This window comes from Oncorhynchus gorbuscha, linkage group LG22, assembly GCF_021184085.1.
Source record: "Oncorhynchus gorbuscha isolate QuinsamMale2020 ecotype Even-year linkage group LG22, OgorEven_v1.0, whole genome shotgun sequence".
In the NCBI taxonomy this organism is placed as follows: Eukaryota; Metazoa; Chordata; class Actinopteri; order Salmoniformes; family Salmonidae; genus Oncorhynchus; species Oncorhynchus gorbuscha.
In genome coordinates this window covers 1,229,205-1,250,746 of record NC_060194.1, presented here as the reverse complement: position 1 = coordinate 1,250,746, position 21,542 = coordinate 1,229,205, and the positions used below count along the sequence as shown (strand labels likewise).

Sequence of the window (21,542 nt, the reverse complement as noted above, 5' to 3'; positions counted from 1 at the left end):
ATTTAAACAAATCTGAATCCAGGACTTAAACACTGTCTGAAAAATCATGATTATGTCTAAAAGGTCAACCTACCCTTTAAAAGCTCATGCAAGACCAGGAACAAGGACTGGACCTCAGACTCATTGAGTCACCAATATAGCCATTTAGCCGAAAAATACGTAATTTTTTAGCCCAAATTAAACATTTAGCACCTTGTGCCGCTCACACCTTCTCATTTTCACAATAGTTTTCTCTTCACCTTGACATGGCCATTAAATTCCTATCAAAGAGCAGGGACAAATCAACCTCGAGCCATAAACCGCAGGAGGGAGGACATGTATGAGTTAAGATGGGTCTCACCATCTTTTCTCCCCCTAAAGCTCATTCTTCAGCCCACAAAACAGGCATCTTCAGCTGCTGCTCTCCCTTTGCCTCGTCGGCCAACCTCTGTAAAAATGTTAAGTCTCAAAACACCATGATTGTGTAATGAAACCATGAAAAGTAGTGCACCTAAGCTGAGATCTGGTGTTTGGAGTGTGTTTGAATGTAAACCCAATGCAGTGCTTTAATTAATACACAGAATGTGTTTTAAAACAGAAATGAAGTATACTCAAACACGCAAAGTGGTTATTCAACCTGAATATTGGTGTTTTTAAGAGAGCATTATGAAAACATTTTCAGGGGATTCAATGCATGTAAAACACAGAAGCAAAATACAAAAACAATGTTTCTCATACAATCAACGGTTCAGAAATGCAGATTGTATATAGCATAAATATTGACTGATAAGGGCCTATGGAGAATATTTTGTCGTGGATTTCCACCTTTATTTTTTCCTGCTTTATTTAGACAGATTGGAAACAGTAGGGGTAATAAGATAGTACATTTCTTTGGAATGTTAACCACTCAACCACACTAATAAATTATTCTGGGGTGAATTGAAATTGACAAAGAAAACAAAATAAACCTATTTAATGAAAATGAACGCACGTCGTGCAGAGCCGTGGTCTAGCAGTAACGCACCCGGCTTCGACACTTCATCCCTCCCTTCTGAAGACCAGGATTAAATTCCCCGCTCCAACCGTTCAAATCCTTTCCCCCACCAATCTGTACCCCCCTGTCATTTCATAACTGTCTCAAAGTGTAAAAAATAACCCCAAAAATCTATCTTTTTAAATGTGTGCAAGTTATTTCAATTTGTTCATTTAATTTTAACAAAAATAAATGCATGAAAAAATCCAACTTAATATATTGCTCAAAATGTAAGTATCTTCATGAGAATAACCAAAGAGAGAGAAAACAGTGATTGAACTAAATCACCTTGCATGTCCTATCTTGCCAGGAACTCTGTTTTTAAAGGATTATGGGTAATTCAACATTTGTAGACTTCATGATTCTTTCACACAATGTTGTATGCATATGTTTGAAGAAAGAGTATATTTATATATTAGTATTAAGCTCGTTGTGCGATGAGGTGTAATGGATAATGATGAATGGATACCAAAACAGTCAGGCAAATTGCAGTTAAATGAGGACAGCACCCATTCATGATTGTCAACGAAAGAGGCAAGTGCAGAATCCTCAAATCTTGAAGTTCAACCTCCAGTTACTGCTGGTGGTTTGAACACTGTGCTTGACAATACCAGCTAAAATGACAAATGATCAAATACATAAAACATTAATCATGAAGACACTTCAGTAAAAGGGATCTAATTCTGTACTAAATGGAACTCGAAAACACAAAAAAGGCATTTAAAATTGTTTCTGTTAGTGCTCCCAGTCCCTGGCAAGGTGTTGCACAAAACTTGATTTAGTAGTGTTACAAGAAACCATTTAATGTTTCAAAACATCTCAGGATGATGCGTTTCAAAACTCCAGCATAGTTAAGGTTTCGTCTCCTTCAAGTTGTTTCTCTTACAAAGCACTTAATTTTAACAGCGCACTCTATACATCACCAACCCTCGAAGGCCCGAATTTGACATTGACGGAAATGGACAAGTACGCAGCCAATGCTTCTTCCATTAGAGATGACAGAGAGACAGACTTCTATGTGTATATAATAGCGATCGGTCAGACCTACATGACATATAGCCATGCGTGTAGGGTTGCAAAGGGTCGGAAACTTTCCGGGAAGGTTTCCATGGGAAGTTAAGCCCTATGATTTTGCTTAAATTCATCCAAAAAAAAGTTAGCTTATAACAGTGAACCTTTTTTTCTGTGATTCACATAAGGCAATTCTAGGTCTTGTGGCATATTTGGGTTAAACTATACCCAATTTAAATGGAATTGCAACTCTGCATGCACAGTGCATTCTTCCATCACATGTACAGCTGATTCTCAAGATCTCGCACACTAATGATAAGCTATTGATCCCACACTACTACACTGTCTGAGCCAAGGACAACATGCTTTCTGGTAAGTTTTGATTACAATACTGGGTGGGGTATTGTAATCGAATAGAAGTCCCTTTATTTCTATTTGAGGTGAAAATGATGAATCAGACACCTTATCGATAGCAACAGCTTATGGTCCTCCTGGAATCAGACGTTTGACTCAATGGAGGAACGTAGTCAGAGAAATGCTGAGGAATGTCTTGCTTGAGCTGTGTATGCAACTGGTTCACCAACTGGCTCACAGGTAATGTGTATTGGAAGAGATTTCTGAATGTTCTTACCCCTCCAACCAGACATGCTTTATCTATTGATTTGCTGGATGCAGAGTTCAAGTGAAGGTCATGCAAATCATAGAGAAAGCACAAAAGGACCAACTGACATGTAAGTGATTCTCTCGTTAACACAGGTGTGAGCGTTGACGAAGACAAGGCTGGAGATCACTCTGTCATGCTGATTGAGTTTGAATAACAGACTGGAAGCTTCAAAATGAGGGTGGTGCTTGGAATCATTGCTCTTCCTCTGTCAACCATGGTTACCTGCAAGGAAACACGTGCCGTCATCATTGCTTTGTACAAAAAGGGCTTCACAGGGAAGGATATTGCTGCCAGTAAGATTGCACCAAAATCAACCATTTATAAGATCATCAAGAACTTCAAGGAGAGCGGTTCAATTGTTGTGAAGACTGCTTCAGGGCGCCCAAGAAAGTCCAGCAAGTGCCAGGTCCGTCTCCTAAAGTTGATTCAGCTGCGGGATCGGGGCACCACCAGTACAGAGCTTGCAAAGAAGCCACTTCTCTCCAGGAAAAACATCAGGGACAGACTGACATTCTTCAAAAGGTACAGGTATTGGACTCCTGAGGACTGGTGTAAAGTCATTTTCTCTGATGAATCCCCCTTCCGATTGTTTGGGGCATTCGGAAAAAAGCTTGTCCGGAGAAGACAAGGTGAGCGCTACCATCAGTCCTGTGTCATGCCAACAGTAAAGCATCCTGAGAACATTCATGTGTGGGGTTGCTTCTCAGCCAAGGGGAGTGGGCTCACTCACCATTTTGCCTAAGAACACAGCCATGAATAAAGAATGGTACCAACAACCATCCAGGAACGGTTTGGCGACAAACAATGCCTTTTCCAGCATGATGGAGCACCTTGCCATGAGGCAAAAGTGATAACTAAGTGGCTCGGGGAACAAAACATCTATTTTGGGTTCATGGTCAGGAAACTCCCCAGACCTTAATCCCACTGAGAACTTGTGGTCAATCCTCAAGAGGCGGGTGGACAAACAAAAAAACACAAATTCTGACAAACTCCAAGCATTGATTATGCAAGAAGGGGCTGCCATCAGTCAGGATGTGGCCCAGAAGTTAATTGACAGCATGCCAGGGTGGATTACAGAGGTCCTGAAAAAGAAGGGTCAACACTGCAAATATTGACTCTATGCATCATCTTCATGTAATTGTCAATAAAAGCCTTTTGACACTTATGAAATGTTTGTAATTATACTTCAGTATTCCATAGTAACATCAGACAAAAAATCTAAAGACACTGAAGCAGCAAACGTTGTGGAAATTAATATTAGTGTCATTCTCAACTTTTGGCCATGACTGTACAAGAGGGCCAAGCAGCAATCTACCTCACCAAACAAAGTGAGAAGAATCAGTGCACCACATTGAAGCTGCCCAGCAACACCTGCTGGGGTGGTGTTGTCAATGTTTGACAGTCTCCTGGGGGGGAAGGTGTCTCTGGCCATATCACAGTCTGCCGATATGAACAGCCCCATCAAGAGGATCCTCCTGGATGATATATTTTGGGAGAGAGTGGTAAGCAGCCTGAAACCTATAGCAGTAGCCATTGCACAGATTGAGGGAGACAATGCCATCCTGTCTGATGTTCAGACTCTGCTTGCAGTTGTAAGAGAAGAAATTCGTACTGCCCTGCCCACTTCACTGTTGCTCCAAGCAGAGGAAACTGCAATTCTGAAATAAATCAAAACGCGTGAAGACTTCTGCCTGAAGCCCATACACACCTCAGCATACATGTTGGATCCCAAGTATGCTGGCAAGAGCATCCTGTCTGGTGCAGAGATCAACAAGGCCTATGGTGTCATCACTACCGTGTCTCACCACCTTGGCCTGGGTGAGGGCAAGGTTCTTGGCAGTCTGGCGAAATACACTTCCAAGTAAGGACTTTGAGATGGAGATGCAATATGGCAGTCGTGGCAACATATCTCATCAGCCACTTGGTGGAAGGGACTTTGTGGATCTGAGGCTCTTTCCCCTGTTGCCTCCATCATCCTCCAAATCCCACCAACATCAGCCATCTTAAAGTGCAACTGGTCCTTGTTTGGGAACACACCAGCTGACCAACACAAGGGTTGAAAAATTGGTGGCCCTCTGGGCAAATGTGAGGCTTTTTGAGCCTGGCAACGAGCCATCCTCAACAAGGCTGGAAAGTGACAGTGAAGATGAGGCCTCAGAGTCTGATGTTCAAGAGGTGGACATTGAGGAGGTCCAGGGAGAAGACATGGAAGACTGAGAGGAAGAGAACCAAAGCTTTAGTTCCTAGAGTATAATTTTACAGATGTATGTTGAAAACATTTTTAGGAGATGGAATGGATCATTCAATAGTCCCTTTTGTGTTCAGTGAAATCATCCCATGATATGGTAAATATATCCAATGCAAACATTATATCATATACATATTTCATTATTATCATATATTAATATGTTTCTGTTAATTCCCACAGACAATTTCCTCCTCTGAATATTCCCCAAAATGTGCAACCTTACATGTGAGGTAAATGAATAGATCAATCTAGGGGGACTGAACAGGGAATCATGCACAGACAGGTTATAGTATAGAGGAAACAAATAGCCTACATGCCTGCCCTGGGTCAAAACACCAATACAAGTGCATGTAAGAAGCCAAAAGGTCTGAATTTTGAATTTTCACCATGATCAGAAATTAAATGCTTGTGAGGATCAGTAATATAGATTCTCATTGTTCCAACTTTGTTCTAACTTTCCATTACTATGTACAGAATAGCTCTACTAGTACTTGTGAAAGTTGTGTTGTGCAGATAATGCACCACCAATATTTAGGGCAGGGTTACTCAAAGCCGAGCTTTGAGGTCCAGAATACTCATTTATTACTTGTTTTATTTATTACTTACTTATTTTCCTGGTAGTTGAAAGGGGCAGTGCAGTCAATGTGATTATCCTGGTTTTTTAGATGACATTTCCACACTACTATATCTAAATAACACTCGGAAATGATGAAAATGGTGATAATGCCCTTTTCGTGTAAGAGCTGTTTTGAGAAAAAAATGCCTGGAATTCCAGACGGTTCAGGTGAGAGGAGTTTTTGACTAGTGATAAACCGGTGAAATTTTTGGCTGATACAGATAGCCGAAATGTTCCTTGCTAAAAAAAACTGATACCGATAACCAATATTAAACATTTTAGCGGCCTTTTAAGCATTCTAGTACAATTAAACAGTTAACACACACACACACGCACCCAGCGGTCTAAGGCACTGCATCTCAGTGCAAGAGGCGTCACTACAGTCCCTGGTTCGAATCTAGGTTGTATCACCATGGGAGGGGAGGCGCACAATTGACCCAGCATCGTCCGGGTTTGGCGGCATTGTAAATAAGTATGTTCTTAACCGACTTGCCTAGTTAAATAATGGTTACACACACATACAGAACACAAAAAAAACACACACAAAAAAAATTGGCATATGTACGTATGTCCCCATTACCAGTAAAACATAATCAAAACCTATTTCTTTCACTTACTTGCTGTGCTGTTTCGCTGTTCATTTGTTCAGTCTCAACCAGGATTTCATCATACATGTCAGGCAGTGAAGTTTCTGCACTGTCTGTCTGTGGCCTGTCTTCCTCGTTGCACACGGCCACTGTGTCTGTTTCCATATTGTCCAGCTGTGTATGTAACATTTCCATAAACCCTGTTTGTCTGCATCAAAGTAGCAGTCCATGTACCTAGCATCGAGCATGGTGGCGACACAGTAAAGTCCATGTACCTAGCATCGAGCATGGTGGCGACACAGTAAAGTCCTTGTACCTAGCATCGAGCATGGTGGCGACACAGTAAAGTCCATGTACCTAGCATCGAGCATGGTGGCGACACAGTAAAGTCCATGTACCTAGCATCGAGCATGGTGGCGACACAGTAAAGTCCTTGTACCTAGCATCGAGCATGGTGGCGACACAGTAAAGTCCATGTACCTAGCATCGAGCATGGTGGCGACACAGTAAAGTCCTTGTACCTAGCATCGAGCATGGTGGCGACATAGTAAAGTCCTTGTACCTAGCATCGAGCATGGTGGCGACACAGTAAAGTCCTTGTACCTAGCATCGAGCATGGTGGCGACACAGTAAAGTCCATGTACCTAGCATCGAGCATGGTGGCGACACAGTAAAGTCCTTGTACCTAGCATCGAGCATGATGGCGACACAGTAAAGTCCATGTACCTAGCATCGAGCATGGTGGCGACACAGTAAAGTCCTTGTACCTAGCATCGAGCATGGTGGCGACACAGTAAAGTCCATGTACCTAGCATCGAGCATGGTGGCGACACAGTAAAGTCCTTGTACCTAGCATCGAGCATGGTGGCGACACAGTAAAGTCCTTGTACCTAGCATCGAGCATGGTGGCGACACAGTAAAGTCCTTGTACCTAGCATCGAGCATGGTGGCGACACAGTAAAGTCCTTGTACCTAGCATCAAGCATGGTGGCGACACAGTAAAGTCCTTGTACCTAGCATCGAGCATGGTGGCGACACAGTAAAGTCCTTGTACCTAGCATCGAGCATGGTGGCGACACAGTAAAGTCCTTGTACCTAGCATCGAGCATGGTGGCGACACAGTAAAGTCCATGTACCTAGCATCGAGCATGGTGGCGACACAGTAAAGACAGAAGGCCACCGAATCGCTTTGTTGAGCAGGCGTTTCAATTAGAGGTCGACAGACTATGATTTTTCAACGCCGATATCGATAATTGGAGGACAAAAAAAAGCAGATACCGATTAATCGGACGATTTTAAAATGGTATATACACACACACACACACACAGTGGGGAGAACAAGTATTTGATGACATGCAAAAATCGGCAGTGTTTCCTACTTACAAAGCATGTAGAGGTCTAATTTTTATCATAGGTACACTTCAACTGTGAGAGACAGAATAAAAAATTTAAAAATCCAGAAAATCACATTGTATTGATTTTTAAGTAATTAATTTGCATTTTATTGCATGACATTGTGATTTTCTGGATTTTTGTTTTAGATTCCATCTCTCACAATTGAAGTGTACCTATGATAGAAATGACAGACCTCTACATGCTTTGTAAGTAGGAAAACCTGCAAAATCGGCAGTGTATCAAATACTTGTTCTCCCCACTGTATATACATTTTTATAATAATGACAATTGCAACAATACCGAATGAGCAATGAACACTTATTTTAACTTAATATAATACATATTATGGGCTTTTGGATGGGTGTTCTTAAGGTGATTCCAAAAGGTTGGTGGTATGTTTTGATTTAGCCGTTGCTGACCCCATGCTGACCCCATGCTGACCCCATGCTTACGTCTTTATCACAAATAAGACGCCTTGCTTTCCCTGGTGCCATCTGTATAAAACACACACGCAGCTCTGAAGTGACAATGATACTGAAAGAGTCTGCTTAGTAGACAAATACTCTCAACTGTTTGAATAAAAATAGAGCTTAAGTTACCTGTGATGAATGTTGAAAACAAACTAATTTCTATATGCAGGAAATCCTATTTTAATAATGGACATGGTAAGAATTGACTACCAAGGTGCGAGTCATAATTCCCATGACACCTTCTAGCTAAATCTGAAAAGTGGTACCTTTCATTCATTTATTCCATAGGATGTTTTTTAGATTCACTTAAAATAAGGTCTGTGTTTCGTGTAGGCTTACACCACCTTGCCAATTTTATAACTGTGTAGATATCCATAGGACAAGGTAACTCTGATCAATATTGGCTAAATATAAGCGAAGATTTAAAAAATTGTGGTGGATTTATGAAAATATTTTGACAAACATTACCTTATCCTAGTGAGATCTACATGGGTATCAAAACGCCGAGGTGGTTTAAGCACGAAACACAGACCTTATTGGAAGTAGATCAAGACATTCTCTATGGAAGACATGAACGGTAAAATAACGAAGGAACCCCTTTCAAGTTCAGCAGCAAGTCATTACAGGAATTATAACACGTCGACCATCTCTCTAAACCATATACCTTTGACTATTACGAGCCTGCTGCTGCCTACCACCCCTCAGTCAGACTGCTCTATCAAGTCATAGACTTAACTATAATAAACACACAGAAATACGAGCCTTAGGTCAAATCTGGAAACTATCACCTCGAAAACAAAACGTTTTTTCCGTTACGTATTTTATCTAACGGGTGGCATCCATGAGTCTAAATATTCCTGTTACATTGCACAACCTTCAATGTTATGTCATAATTAGTTCGCAAAGAGCCAGGCAGCCCAAACTGTTGCATATACCCTGACTCTGCGTGCAATGAACGCAAGAGAAGTAACACAATTTCACCTGGTTAATATTGCCTGCTAACCTGGATTTCTTTTAGATAAATATGCAGGTTTAAAAATATATACTTCTGTGTATTGATTTTAAGAAAGGCATTGATGTTTATGGTTAAGTACACATTGAAGCAACGACAGTCATTGATTGATTGTTTTTTTTATAAGATAAGTTTAATGCTAGCTAGCAACTTACCTTGGCTTACTGCATTCGCATAACAGGCAGGCTCCTCGTAAGGCAGGTGGTTAGAGCGTTGGACTAGTTAACTGTAAGGTTGCAAGATTGGATTCCCCCGAGCTGACAAGGTAAAAATCTGTCGTTCTGCCTCGTTCCTAGCCCGTCATTGAAAATAAGAATGTGTTCTTAACTGACTTGCCTAGTTAAATAAAGATTAAATAAAAAGGTGTAAAAAATAGAAAAAATAATAATAATAATAAAAATATGCGCCCAAAAATAGCGATTTCCGATTGTTATGAAAATTTGAAATTGTCCCTAATTAAATCGCCCATTCGGATTAATCGGTCGACCCCTAGTTTCAATGCCATGACAGAGGATATCACGTCTGCTGCAGGCGCAGTTGATGAGCTTATTTCTCCAGTCAGTTGTTCGAATGGAGCTAGCTAGTGTGTTCAGGTTTAAATGTTTAAAAAATGTTCTCAAATGCCATTGAAATGGCAGCAGCGGTATGACAACCAGCACATTCATGAGCAATACGACTTTCCTCAGTACGAAATCCTCCACCACACACTGTGCTATCAGACTCCGCATGTTCATGGGGCTGATATCGCTGGTCCAAATGTCAGTCGTTTAAGCTAATAGCAGTGACGCTATTACTGTGTAAAGTCTACACCGCTCAAACTCAACTCTGGACCTCGAAGATACTGCATTTTTCCATTGTTCCGCTCTAATCAGGAACTGATTTAAGCCAGGGACACCAGCTGTGTGCAATTAATTATCAGGTAGAATAGAAAACCAGCAAGCTCAGGACCTCGTATGGTAAGATTTGAGTACTCCTGGTCTAGACGATGCTATCCACCAATCAGGGCTGTGTATGTAAATATTTACAGTTCCATCAATAAGCCCACACGATCAGACTGGGCATTTTAAATGGCAAAAGGACGCTCAGGGATATAAATAATAAAAAATATATTTGGAGTTATTTTCATGAACAGTGACGATTTAAAAAATTACATGTAAAAAAAAAGACTGCATGGTACTTTAAGTATTGTACAGATTGTCTACCTATCTGACATTAAGGTTCTCACTTAGTGTCTCTTCTCAGTATTCAGGTGTATTCGCCCCTCCACCCTGATATGCATATACTGTGCATTGAGTGTTCGTGAGATAAAACTTGATGCCTGCCAAATAGTGTCCCGTCATCTTTTTTGCATCAGCATGGTTTGAGGAGCATTGCAATATAGGAGGCTAGCATCTTCCAACAGGCATGAATCAAATGCTGCAAACCTATCATATTTGCCAACTTTTTCATCATATTCAGTCAGGCAGAGATCGTTACTCTAGATAATTTCTAATCTAGTTTAAGTCTTTGCCTTGGCAAAATGCTTTTAGAAGATTAGAGCGCATAGTGCACAAAAAGGGATCTAAAAGGCTTAAAGTGAAGTATCTGTAGTGCTAAATGTAGCGCTACACTTGCAACACAGCATTCTTAACCTAGCCCACAACGTCTGCTGTGTGGATCGAGCAGTCATTTGAAAGATTAAGAACATTTCAGCGAGACAACTTAAAGATGAAATTAGTATGTAGGGGTTGCTTAACATTTTCCACAAAAAATGTTAAAGCCTTATTCTAAAATTGATTTTTTTAAATATTTTAATCTCTACACAATATCCCATCATGACACAGAAAACAGGTTTAGAATTGTTTACATATGTATTAAAAAATAAATAAAAACAGAAATACCTTATTTACTTAAGTATTTGGACCCTTTGCTATGAGACTCAGAATTGAGCTCGGGTGCATCCTGTTTCCATTGATCATCCTTGAGATGTTTCTAAAACTTCAATGGACTTCAATGAACTTCAATTAAATTGATTGGACATGATTTGGAAAGACACACACCTCTCTATATAAGGTCCCACAGTTGACAGTGCATGTCAGAGCAAAAAACTAAGCCATGAGGTGGAAGGAATTGTCCGTAGAGCTCCTAGACAAGATTGTGTCCAGGCACAGCAGCACTGAAGGTCCCCAGAACACAGTGGCCTCCGTTCTTCAATGGAAGAACACTGGAACCACCAAGACTTCCTAGAGCTGGCCAAACTGAGCAATCAGGGGAGAAGGGAGGTGACCAAGAACACGATGGTCACTGGCACCGCTTCAAAGTTCCTCTGTGGAGAGGGGAGAACCTTCCAGAAGAACAACCATCTCTGCAGCACACCACCAATCAGGTATTTATGGTAGAGTGGCCAGATGGAAGCCACCTCTCAGTAAAAGGCATGACAGCCCACTTGGAGTGTGCCATCAGGCACCTAAAGACTCAGACCATGAGGAAAAATGTTCTTTGGTCTGATGAAACCAAGATTTAACTATTTGACCTGAATGCAAAGTGACACATCTGGAGGAAGCATGGTGGTGGCTGCACGATGCTGTGAGGATGTTTTTCAGAGGGAGAGACTGGGAAACTAGTCAGGCTCGAGGGAAAGATGAACGGAGAGATCCTTGATGAAAACCTGCTCAAGAGGAGCTCAGGACCTCAGACTAGGGTGAAGGTTCACCTTCCAACAGGACAACAACCCTCAGCACACAGCCACGACAATGCAGGAGTATTTGCACTTATTATGGATCCCCATTAGCTGCTGCTTTAGCTGCTCTTCCTGGGGTCCAGCAAAATTAAGGCAGTTTATACATTTTAAAACATTACAATACATTCACAGAATTCAGAACACACTGTGTGCCCTCAAGCCCCTACCACATATCTACAGTACTAAATCCATGTAAAGTGTGTATGTTATCATGTTAACATTTGTCTGTGCCAATGTTTGTGTTGCTTCACAGTCCCCGCTGTTCCATAAGGTGTTTTTTAATCTAATTTTACTGCTTGCATCAGTTACTTGATGTGGAATAGAGTTCCATGTAGTCATGGCTCTATGTAGTACTGTGTGCCTCAGTCTGTTCTAGAGGTTGACCAATTAAATCGGAATGTCCAACAAATTAGAGCCGATTTTCATAATCTGCATTTTTGGACACCGATTGTGGACGATTTAATTCTTACCTTTATTTAACTAGGCAAGTCAGTTAAGATCACATTCTTATTTTCAATGACAGCCTACGAATGGTGGGTTAACTGCCTGTTCAGGGGCAGAACGACAGATTTTTACCTCGTCAGCTCGGGGATTCGATCTCGCAAACTTCTGGTTACTAGTCCAACGCTCTAACCGCTAGGCTACCTGCCGCTTCTCTGGAGTGATGAATCACGCTTTACTAGTCCAACACTCTAACCACCTGCTTTACATTGCACTCCACGAGGAGCCTGTGTGGCAGGCTGACTACCTGTTACGCGAGTGCAGCAAGAAGCCAAGGTAAGTTGCTAGCTAGCATTAAACTTATCTTATTAAAAAAACAACCTTAACATAATCACTAGTTAAACTAGTAAATATCATCATCAGTAAATATGAGTTGCATATAATACTTCGCCAAACGGGTGATGATTTAACAAGTGTATTCGTGAAAAAAAGCACTGTCGTTGCACCAGTGTACCATAAACATCAATGCCTTTCTTTAAAATCAATACACAAGTATATATATATTTAAACCTGCATATTTAGTTAATATTGCCTGCTAACATGACTTTTAACTAGAGAAATTGTGTCACCTCTCTTGTGTTCCGTGCAAGCAGAGTCAGGGTATATGCAGCAGTTTGGACCGCCTGGCTCGTTGCGAACTGTGTGAAGGTCATTTATTCCTAACAAAGACCGTAATTAATTTGCCAGAATTGTACATAATTATAACATAACATTGAAAGGTTGTACAATGTAACAGCAATAGTTAGATTTAGAGATGCCACCCGTTAGATAAAATACGGAACGGTTCCGTATTTCACTGAAAGAATAAAACATTTGTTATCTAAATTATCGTTTCTGGATTCGACCATATTAATGACCTAGGGCTCATATTTCTGTGTGTTATTATGTTAAAATTAAATCTATGATTTGATAGAGCAGTCTGACTGAGCGGTGGTAGGCAGCAGGCTTCATTCAGTAAGCATTCATTCAAACAGCACTTTCGTGTGTTTGATAGCAGCTCTTCGTTGTGCTTCAAGCATTGAAGTATTTATGACTTCAAGCCTATCAACTCCCGAGGTTTGGCTGGTGTAACTGATGTGAAATGGCTAGCTAGTTAGCGGGGTGCGCACTAATAGCATTTCAATCGGTGACGCCACTCGCTCTGAGACCTTGAATTAGTTGTTCCCCATGCTCTGCAAGGACCGCGGCATTTGTGGAGCAAAGGATAACGATGCTTCGAGGCTGGCTGTTTTAGATGTGTTCCTGGTTCGAGACCAGGTAGGGGCGAGGAGAGGGACGGAAGCTATACAGTTACACTGGCCATACTAAAGTGCCTATAAAAACATCCAATAGTCAAAGGTATATGAAATACAAATGTTATAGAGAGAAATAGTCCTATAATAACTACAGCCTAAAACTTCTTACCTGGGAATATGTTCTGAGCAAGGAACTTAAACGTTAGCTTTCTAATATGGCACATATTGCACTTTTACTTTCTTCTCCAACACTTTGTTTTTGCATTATTTAAACCAAATTGAACATGTTTCATTATTTATTTGAGGGTAAATTGATTTTATCAAATCAAAGACAATTATAATAACAGACAGAAATACGAACCTTAGGTTATTAATATGGTCAAATCCGGAAACGATCATTTTGAAAACAAAACGTTTATTCTTTCAGTGAAATACAGAACCGTTCCCCATTTTATCTAACGGGTGACATCCATAAATCTAAATAGTGCTGTTGCATTGCACAACATTCAATGTCATGTCATAATTGCGTAGAATTCCGGCAAATTAGTTTGCAACGAGCAAGGCGACCCAAACTGCTGCATATACCCTGACTCTGCGTGCAATGAAAGCAAGAGAAGTGCCCCAATTATCCTAGTTTAATATTGCCTGCTAACCTGAATTTCTTTTAACTAAATATGCAGGTTTAAAAATGTACAATTGGGTATTGATTTTAATTAAGACGTTGATGTTCATGGTTAAGTACACTTTGGTGCAACGACAGTGCTTTTTTCGCGAATGTGCTTGTTAAATCACCCGTTTGGCGAAGTAGGCTGTGATTCAATGATAAATTAACAGGCACCGCACCGCATCGATTATATGCAACGCAGGACAAGCTAGATAAACTAGTAATATCATCAACCATGTGTAGTTAACTGGTGATTATGTTAAGATTGTTTTTTTATAAGATACGTATTACTAGCTAGCACCTTACCTTGGCTCTTTGCTGCACTCGCATAACAGATAGTCAGCCTGCCACGCAGTCTCCTTGTGGAGTGCAACGTAATCGGCCATGATCGGTGTCCAAAAATGCTGCGTACCGATTGTTATGAAAAATTGAAAATTGACCCTAATTAATTGATAATTAATTGACCCTAATTAATTGACCCTAATTAATTGACCCTAATTAATTGACCCTAATTAATCGGCCATTTCGATTAATCAGTCGACCTCCAACCTGACAGCACTTGAGAGGATCTGCAGAAAATAATGGTGGAAACTCCCCAAATACAGGTGTAACAAGCTTGTAGCATCATAACCAAGAAAACTCAATGCTGTAATCGCTGCCAAAGGTGCTTCAACAAAGTACTGAGTAAAGGGTCTGAATACTTATGTAAATGTGATATTTCAGCTTTGTATTTTTATAAATTAGTAAACATTTCTAAAAAACAGTTTTTGCTTTGCTTTGTAGTTATGGGGTAGTGTGTAGATTGAGGGGGGATGATTTAAAAAAAATCAATTTTAGAATAAGGCTGTAACATAACAAAATGTGGAAAAAGTCAAGGGGTCTGAATACTTCACGAATGCACTGTAAGAGGTAGTCCTAAAATGTGCTTTCAGCAGGCACAGTCATGATAGCTTAGATGTTGATAAGTGGTCCACTAATAGAAACCAAATAACGACTCACTCTCAATAAAGAAAACAGCAAGATAAACTGAAGTTTAAAATCATTAAAATATAAATTGGTCTCACTCATTGAAGTAAAGGTTGTAGGCATTCCCTGGCTGGTTCGTATAGACGGTGTACAAAACATTAACACCTTCCTAATAATTGAGTTTGCAGCCCCCTTTGCCCTCAGAACAGCCTAAATTGGTCGGGCATGGACTCTACAAAGTGTCAAGACTTCCACAGGGATGCTGGCCCATGTTAACTCCAAAGCTTCCCATAGTTGTGTCAAATTGGCTGAATGTCCTTTGGGTGGTGGGCCATTCTTGATACACAAGACAAACTGTTGAGCATGAAAAACCCAGCAGCGTTGCAGTTCTTGACTCACTTAAACCAATGCGCCTGGCACCTACTACCATACCCCGTTCAAAGACACAAATCGTGTCTTGCCCATTCAACCTCTGAATGGCACACATACACAATCCATTTCTCAATTGTCTCAAGGGTTAAACCCTCTTTAACAGGTCTCCTCCCCTTCATCTACACTGATCGAAATGGATTTAACTTCAAGTGACATCAATAAGGGATCATAGCTTTCACCTGGTCAGTCTCATGGAAAGAGCAGATGTTCCTAATGTTTAGTACACTCAGTGTGTTAAATGTTATTACTCTTGCAAAAACTACTTAATTTCTATCATCATTCATCTTATGTCCGCACAATTTTTGTTATAGTAATTCAGTTTACTTCCATAAGATGTCCTCAAGCAGTCTGTAGGCTATAGAATCACAGTTTTTTACTAGGTTATGTAGCCTATACGTGCCATTATGGCGTGAAAAACTGGCTTTTTGTGAGGACTGCTTTTAAAATCGTAAGCTTACCTGCACCTGGTACATAATTCAGTCAAACAAGGAGGATTGTTGAAGTGGAAAAGGCTAGTTCAGCACTTGGTTGCTGAACCTTTTCACCACGGAAGGCTTGGACAGGCTGTCCCTTGCTCACGGAGTTGACGCTGTTTTCGTATCCAGCTAGCTGCTACCCCATCGGCGAAGAGAGGTCCCGGACCATTAGTCAACGATCGGCGTTTCTCAAACCAGCCAAATTACTATCACAAACTAACGTATTGATTCTGCAATGAGCCCGGGTCATGTTTTCCAATATTTACACAATTGTAAATAGTATTTGTTTCAAAATTGCAGCAGAATTGCGCTCGGGGATATATTTTTTTAGGAGGGTAGAATGAATGGAGCTTCGGTTGTCCCAACCCCAGAAGAGACAGCGCGCTCTATGCGACTCGTCCGCTGACGCGCCCTCCGGAAATGACCGAGAATACAGCCCGAGTCACCGTGAGACGTCGTTAACCCGACACGCTCTTTTGAGAAGCCGCGGCAACATGAATATTTTATGAGATTTCATAACAAGTACTGCACACAGTTGTGTTTTTACCCCTCAAAAATGATATTCTACTATTTTGCTGTGCAGGCAGACACGTGTTATGAAGGTTAAGAGCCTAAAAGCCAGCAAGATTCCCATGTCATCCATCCAAACAGAGCAGAATGTATGTAATTTTTCACTAGTCTACCAGAAGTGATAAAGAGTTAGGTTTGAGTGAAATAACTTTTTAAGAATCATAAGTCAACCTCTCAACTGAGGCAGCCTAATCAATTTAGTCCTTGTCGGCAGTAGCTGAGATGTAATTTAGCCAAAACCGGCTCGTTCGGCTCAGCTCAGCTCACCAAAAAGAGCCGGTTCTTTTGGTTCCCAAACGGCTCTTTAAAAAATATGTTTTGTATTTTTTCAAGTCAAACCGTTTGCGATAGTTTGACTATGATTGGTGTTAAATTAATTCTAATTATTAAATGAAATCATACTCTACCTTAAGCACAATGTATTTACAAATGCTTTGGTTTGTTATGAAAAAGGATGCAATTAAACATTTGCATGTGAGCTGAGCTGGTGGAAGAACAAGGCCTCTGTCTACCGACAGCTTACTAAAGTCATGACAGGGAGACTCTGCATAGTGGCCTCATCCGTTCCCTCTGAGAGAGTCTTCTCAAAAACAGGACAAATAATTACTGAGAGAAGAAACCACATCAGCCCTTCGAAAGCTTGCATTTCTGAATGCAAATCTCTCATAAAAGCAGAATATGGTCAGCATTGCTGTGTGCTGCTGGTTATAACATGGCAATAAAGAAGAGAGAGAGAAAAGAGGGACCAGTTTAATGTTTTAAGTGGGATGCTGCAGATTTGCACATTGTTATTTATTTTTCTTTGATATGGTGCAATATTCTATTATTATGTTGTTCAGATTGTATTCATTTTGAATTGTTACATTTATATGCACTTTGTTTATAAACATTAAAGTTATACTTTAATGTGTAATAGCATCCTGCTTTTTTACATTCATTTCAATTTGTGGGATGCTGCATGTTTACACTTCCTGTATCAATGATTTAAGACCCTATTGACCCATATTTGCCCACATCATTATACTTAGGAAGGAAGATGGTTTTGTGTTGTGGATTTATAGGCTCAAAAAGACAACTGTTGACAAAAGGCTATTTCGATAAGAGATTCTCCATTGACAGTCCTTTATAGTTCAGGACTAGGCTCAATCTGTTTCCGGGAAACCAGACAATATAACCTCTTCATTAAGCTTTTACTGACCTAAAACACTCCCACATCTACATCGCATAATACAACACAACATGATCACATTTTCCATGCATGACAATAATAGACCCTTGTTGACCTATCTATTTTCATCAAATACTACCAAAGCAGCAGACTGGATTGGAGCCAGTCTCTTCATTTGGAACAGAGACCTCTGGATTACAGACAAATTTCCGTTTAGGATTAGGATTATCATTCAATTACATTTGATATTTTGTTCCCCCATAAACAGCGAGACAATCTCATCCACAAATGGTGTGGCCAAAAACTGGGCACCAGTCACCAATGTCAGAATCCCATTTCGGTGTGTTTACAGAGAAAGGGGCTTTCCCACTGGGCACACACCACATGATTTCAACATGGAAATTGGGATAATAATAATAATAATAATAATAATAATAATAATAATAATAATAATAATAATAATAATAATAATGATAATAATAATAATAATAATAATAATAATAATAATAATAATAATAATAATAATGATAATAATAATAATAATAATAATAATAATAATAATAATAATGATAATAATAATAATAATAATAATAATAATATGATAATAATAATAATAATAATAATAATAATAATAATAATAATGATGATGATGATAATAATAATAATAATAATAATAATAATAAATAATAATAATAATAATAATATTAATAATAATAATAATAATAATAATAATGATAATAATAATAATAATAATAATAATAATAATAATAATAATAATAATAATAATAATAATAATAATAATAATAATAATATAATAATAATAATAATAATAATAATAATAATAATGATGATAATAATAATAATAATAATAATAATGAATAATAATAATAATAATAATAATAATAATATTTGGTTGAGACATTGATCATTAAGATTTCAATCTGTAGTCACCAATTTAAAAAGAAAGTTTGTTGAATTCCCAATGTGTTATCACTATGCTTTCAATCATCTAAAAGCACAACCAAATTCTCATGGAAAAACAATGTCTCATTTTTGGTTTATTTGTCATCTAAATGTGTTATCACTGCATGTTCAACCATTTAAAAGCACAACAAAGTTCAAATATACAATGTCAGATATTTTGTATTTATACAATAACTTAATGCGTTATCACCATGCTTCATCTAATATCACAACCAAATGACCTGGATTGCAGTTGAGATTACATTAAATGTACATAGTGCAGGTGGTCAATGCTGTTGGAGATTCTGCATAGATTACTATAGCAATTGTGAAGATTTCCACAAACCTGCGACCAATGCATGCTATGTTGAACATGCTTTCTATGATTACATAAGACATTTATAGCTACAGTAACCTCAACATGGCCATGGATGTGTTAAATAAATACTGTTACATTAGTTTAAGACAACCTTCAATTTTCTCTCTTTACTGTATTAGAAAAGTAATATTGAATTGTGTTTGGTTGACAACACAGCCAAATTTCAACATTTAAAATAGACGTATCTAATGTGTCAAATCAAATCAAATTGTATTGGTCACATACACATGGTTAGCAGATGTTAATGCGAATGTAGCGAAATGCTTGTGCTTCTAGTTCTGACAGTGCAGTGATAACCAACAAGTAATCTAACAAGTCCACGACATCTACCTTATACACACAAATCTAAAGGGATGGAATGAGAATATGTACATATGAATATATGGATGAGCGATGACAGAGCGGTATAGGCAAGATGCCATAGATTATATAATATTCAGTATATACATATGAGATCAGTAATGCAAGATATGTGAACATTATTGAAGTGACTAGTGATCCATTTATTAAAGTGGCCAATGATTTGAGTCTGTATGTAGGCAGCAGCCTCTCTGTGTCAATGATGTCTGTTTAAAGGTCTGATGGCCTTGAGATAGAAGCTGTTTTTCAGTCTCTCGGTCCCAGCTTTGATGCACCTGTATTGACCTCGCCTTCTGGATGATAGCGGGGTGAACAGGCAGTGCCTCGGGTGGTTGTTGTCCTTGATGATCTTTTTGGCCTTCCTGTGACATCGGGTGGTGTAGGTGTTCTGGAGGAAAGGTAGTTTGCCCCCGGTGATGTGTTGTGCAGCTCGCACCACCCTTTGGAGAGCCTTGCGGTTGTGGGTGGTGAAATTGCTGTACCAGGCGGTGATACAGCCCGACAGGATGCTCTCAATTGTGCAATGATAAAAGTTAGCGAGTGCGCCTTCTTCACCACACTCTCTGTGTGAGTGGACCATTTCAGTTTGTCTGCGATGTGTACGCCTAGGAACTTTCCACCTTATCCACTGCTGTTCCGTCGATGTGGATAGAGGGGTGCTCCCTCTGCTGTTTCCTGAAGTCCATGATCATCTCCTTTGTTAAGTTGACATTGAGTGTGAGGTTAGTTTCATGACACAACACTCCGAGTGCCCTCACCTTCTCCCTGTAGGCTGTCTCATTGTTGTTGGTAATCAAGCCAACTACTGTTGTGTCATCTGCAAACTTGATGATTGAGTTGGAGGCGTGCATGACCACGCAGTTATGGGTGAACAGGGAGTACAGGAGAGGGCTGAGCACGCACCCTTGTGGGCTCCCAGTGTTTAGGGTCAGCGAAGTGGAGATGTTGTTTCCTACCTTCACCAGCTGGGGGCAGCCTGTCAGGAAGTCCAGGACCCAGTTGCACAGGGAGGGGTCGATACCCAGGGCCTCAAGCTTAATGATGATGAGCTTGGAGGGTACTATGGTGTTGAATGCTGAGCTGTAGTCGATGAACAGCATTGATTTGGTTGGGTCTAATTGTGTTGCTTTCCTGGGGCTCTGTGGGGTCTGTTTGTGCTCGTGAACAGAGCCCCAGGACCAGCTTGTTTAGAGGACTCTTCTCAAAGTTCACTCTCTGTAGGTGATGGCTTTGTTGTGGAAGGTTTGGGAATCGCTTCCTTTTAGGTGATTGTAGAATTTAACGGCTCTTTTCAATTGGTGGGTATCGGCCTAATTCATGCATTATTTGGTGTTTTATGTTGTACACGGATAATACGTTTTTGCAGAATTCTCAATGTGGTGTTTGTCCCACTGTAAATTCTTTGTTGGTGAGTGGATGTTTAGTGCTGATGTTTAGGCTGAGGTATGTATAGTTTTCAGTGTGCTCTGGGGCAACGGTGTCTAGATGGAATTTATATTTGTAGTCCTGGCAATTGTACCTTTTTTGGAACACCATTATTTTTGTATTACTGAGATTTACTGTCAGGGCCCAGCTCTGGCAGTATCTATGCAGAATATCTAGGTGCTGCTGTAGGCCCTCATCTCTCTCTCTCTCTCTCTCTCTCTCTCTGGTCAAGTTAATAGGAACATGTCAAATTGGGTGTCAATTGAAAGCGAAGAGTATATATTTTGTTAGAAATTAAGGCATATACACTGATATTTCGTTTTGGATAAATTTCTTCTGCCTAAGTTTAAGGAACATTACCCTGTGCCTTGAAATTCTGTTCTCAGAAACACACATATCTTTAAGATATATAATTTCTCTCCCTCGTGAGGAGGGAGGATAATTGCATTTCTCAGAAGTAAAAAGTAAAGGTAGACCTCAATTAGTTCCAGTTGATTTACTGACATCAAATTTGCTGATGAATTACTGATTAAAACTTGAAATTCCATGACCGAATTGGAATTTCTGCAATAGAATTGGATACAATGGAAAATCATAGTAGTCACAAACCACAGTTGGGTTCACAAGCTTGGACAGCACAGTACAGCACAACACAGAAGAGCACAGTAC

At 39.7% G+C, this 21,542-nt stretch overlaps 1 protein-coding gene across 3 annotated transcripts in view; it reads right to left on the bottom strand.

Moving 5' to 3' along the window:
* pex5lb (peroxisomal biogenesis factor 5-like b) overlaps positions 1 to 16,407 on the bottom strand; it is a 156,019-nt gene extending 139,612 nt beyond the window's left edge. For all 3 annotated transcript variants that reach the window (XM_046321795.1, XM_046321796.1, XM_046321797.1), the window contains exon 1: positions 15,991 to 16,407. In XM_046321795.1, the coding sequence (XP_046177751.1) occupies positions 15,991 to 16,005 (15 nt within the window). In that variant the 5' untranslated portion in view covers positions 16,006 to 16,407. The remainder of the gene's footprint in view (positions 1 to 15,990) is intronic.
* Positions 16,408 to 21,542: the final 5,135 nt, after the last annotated feature.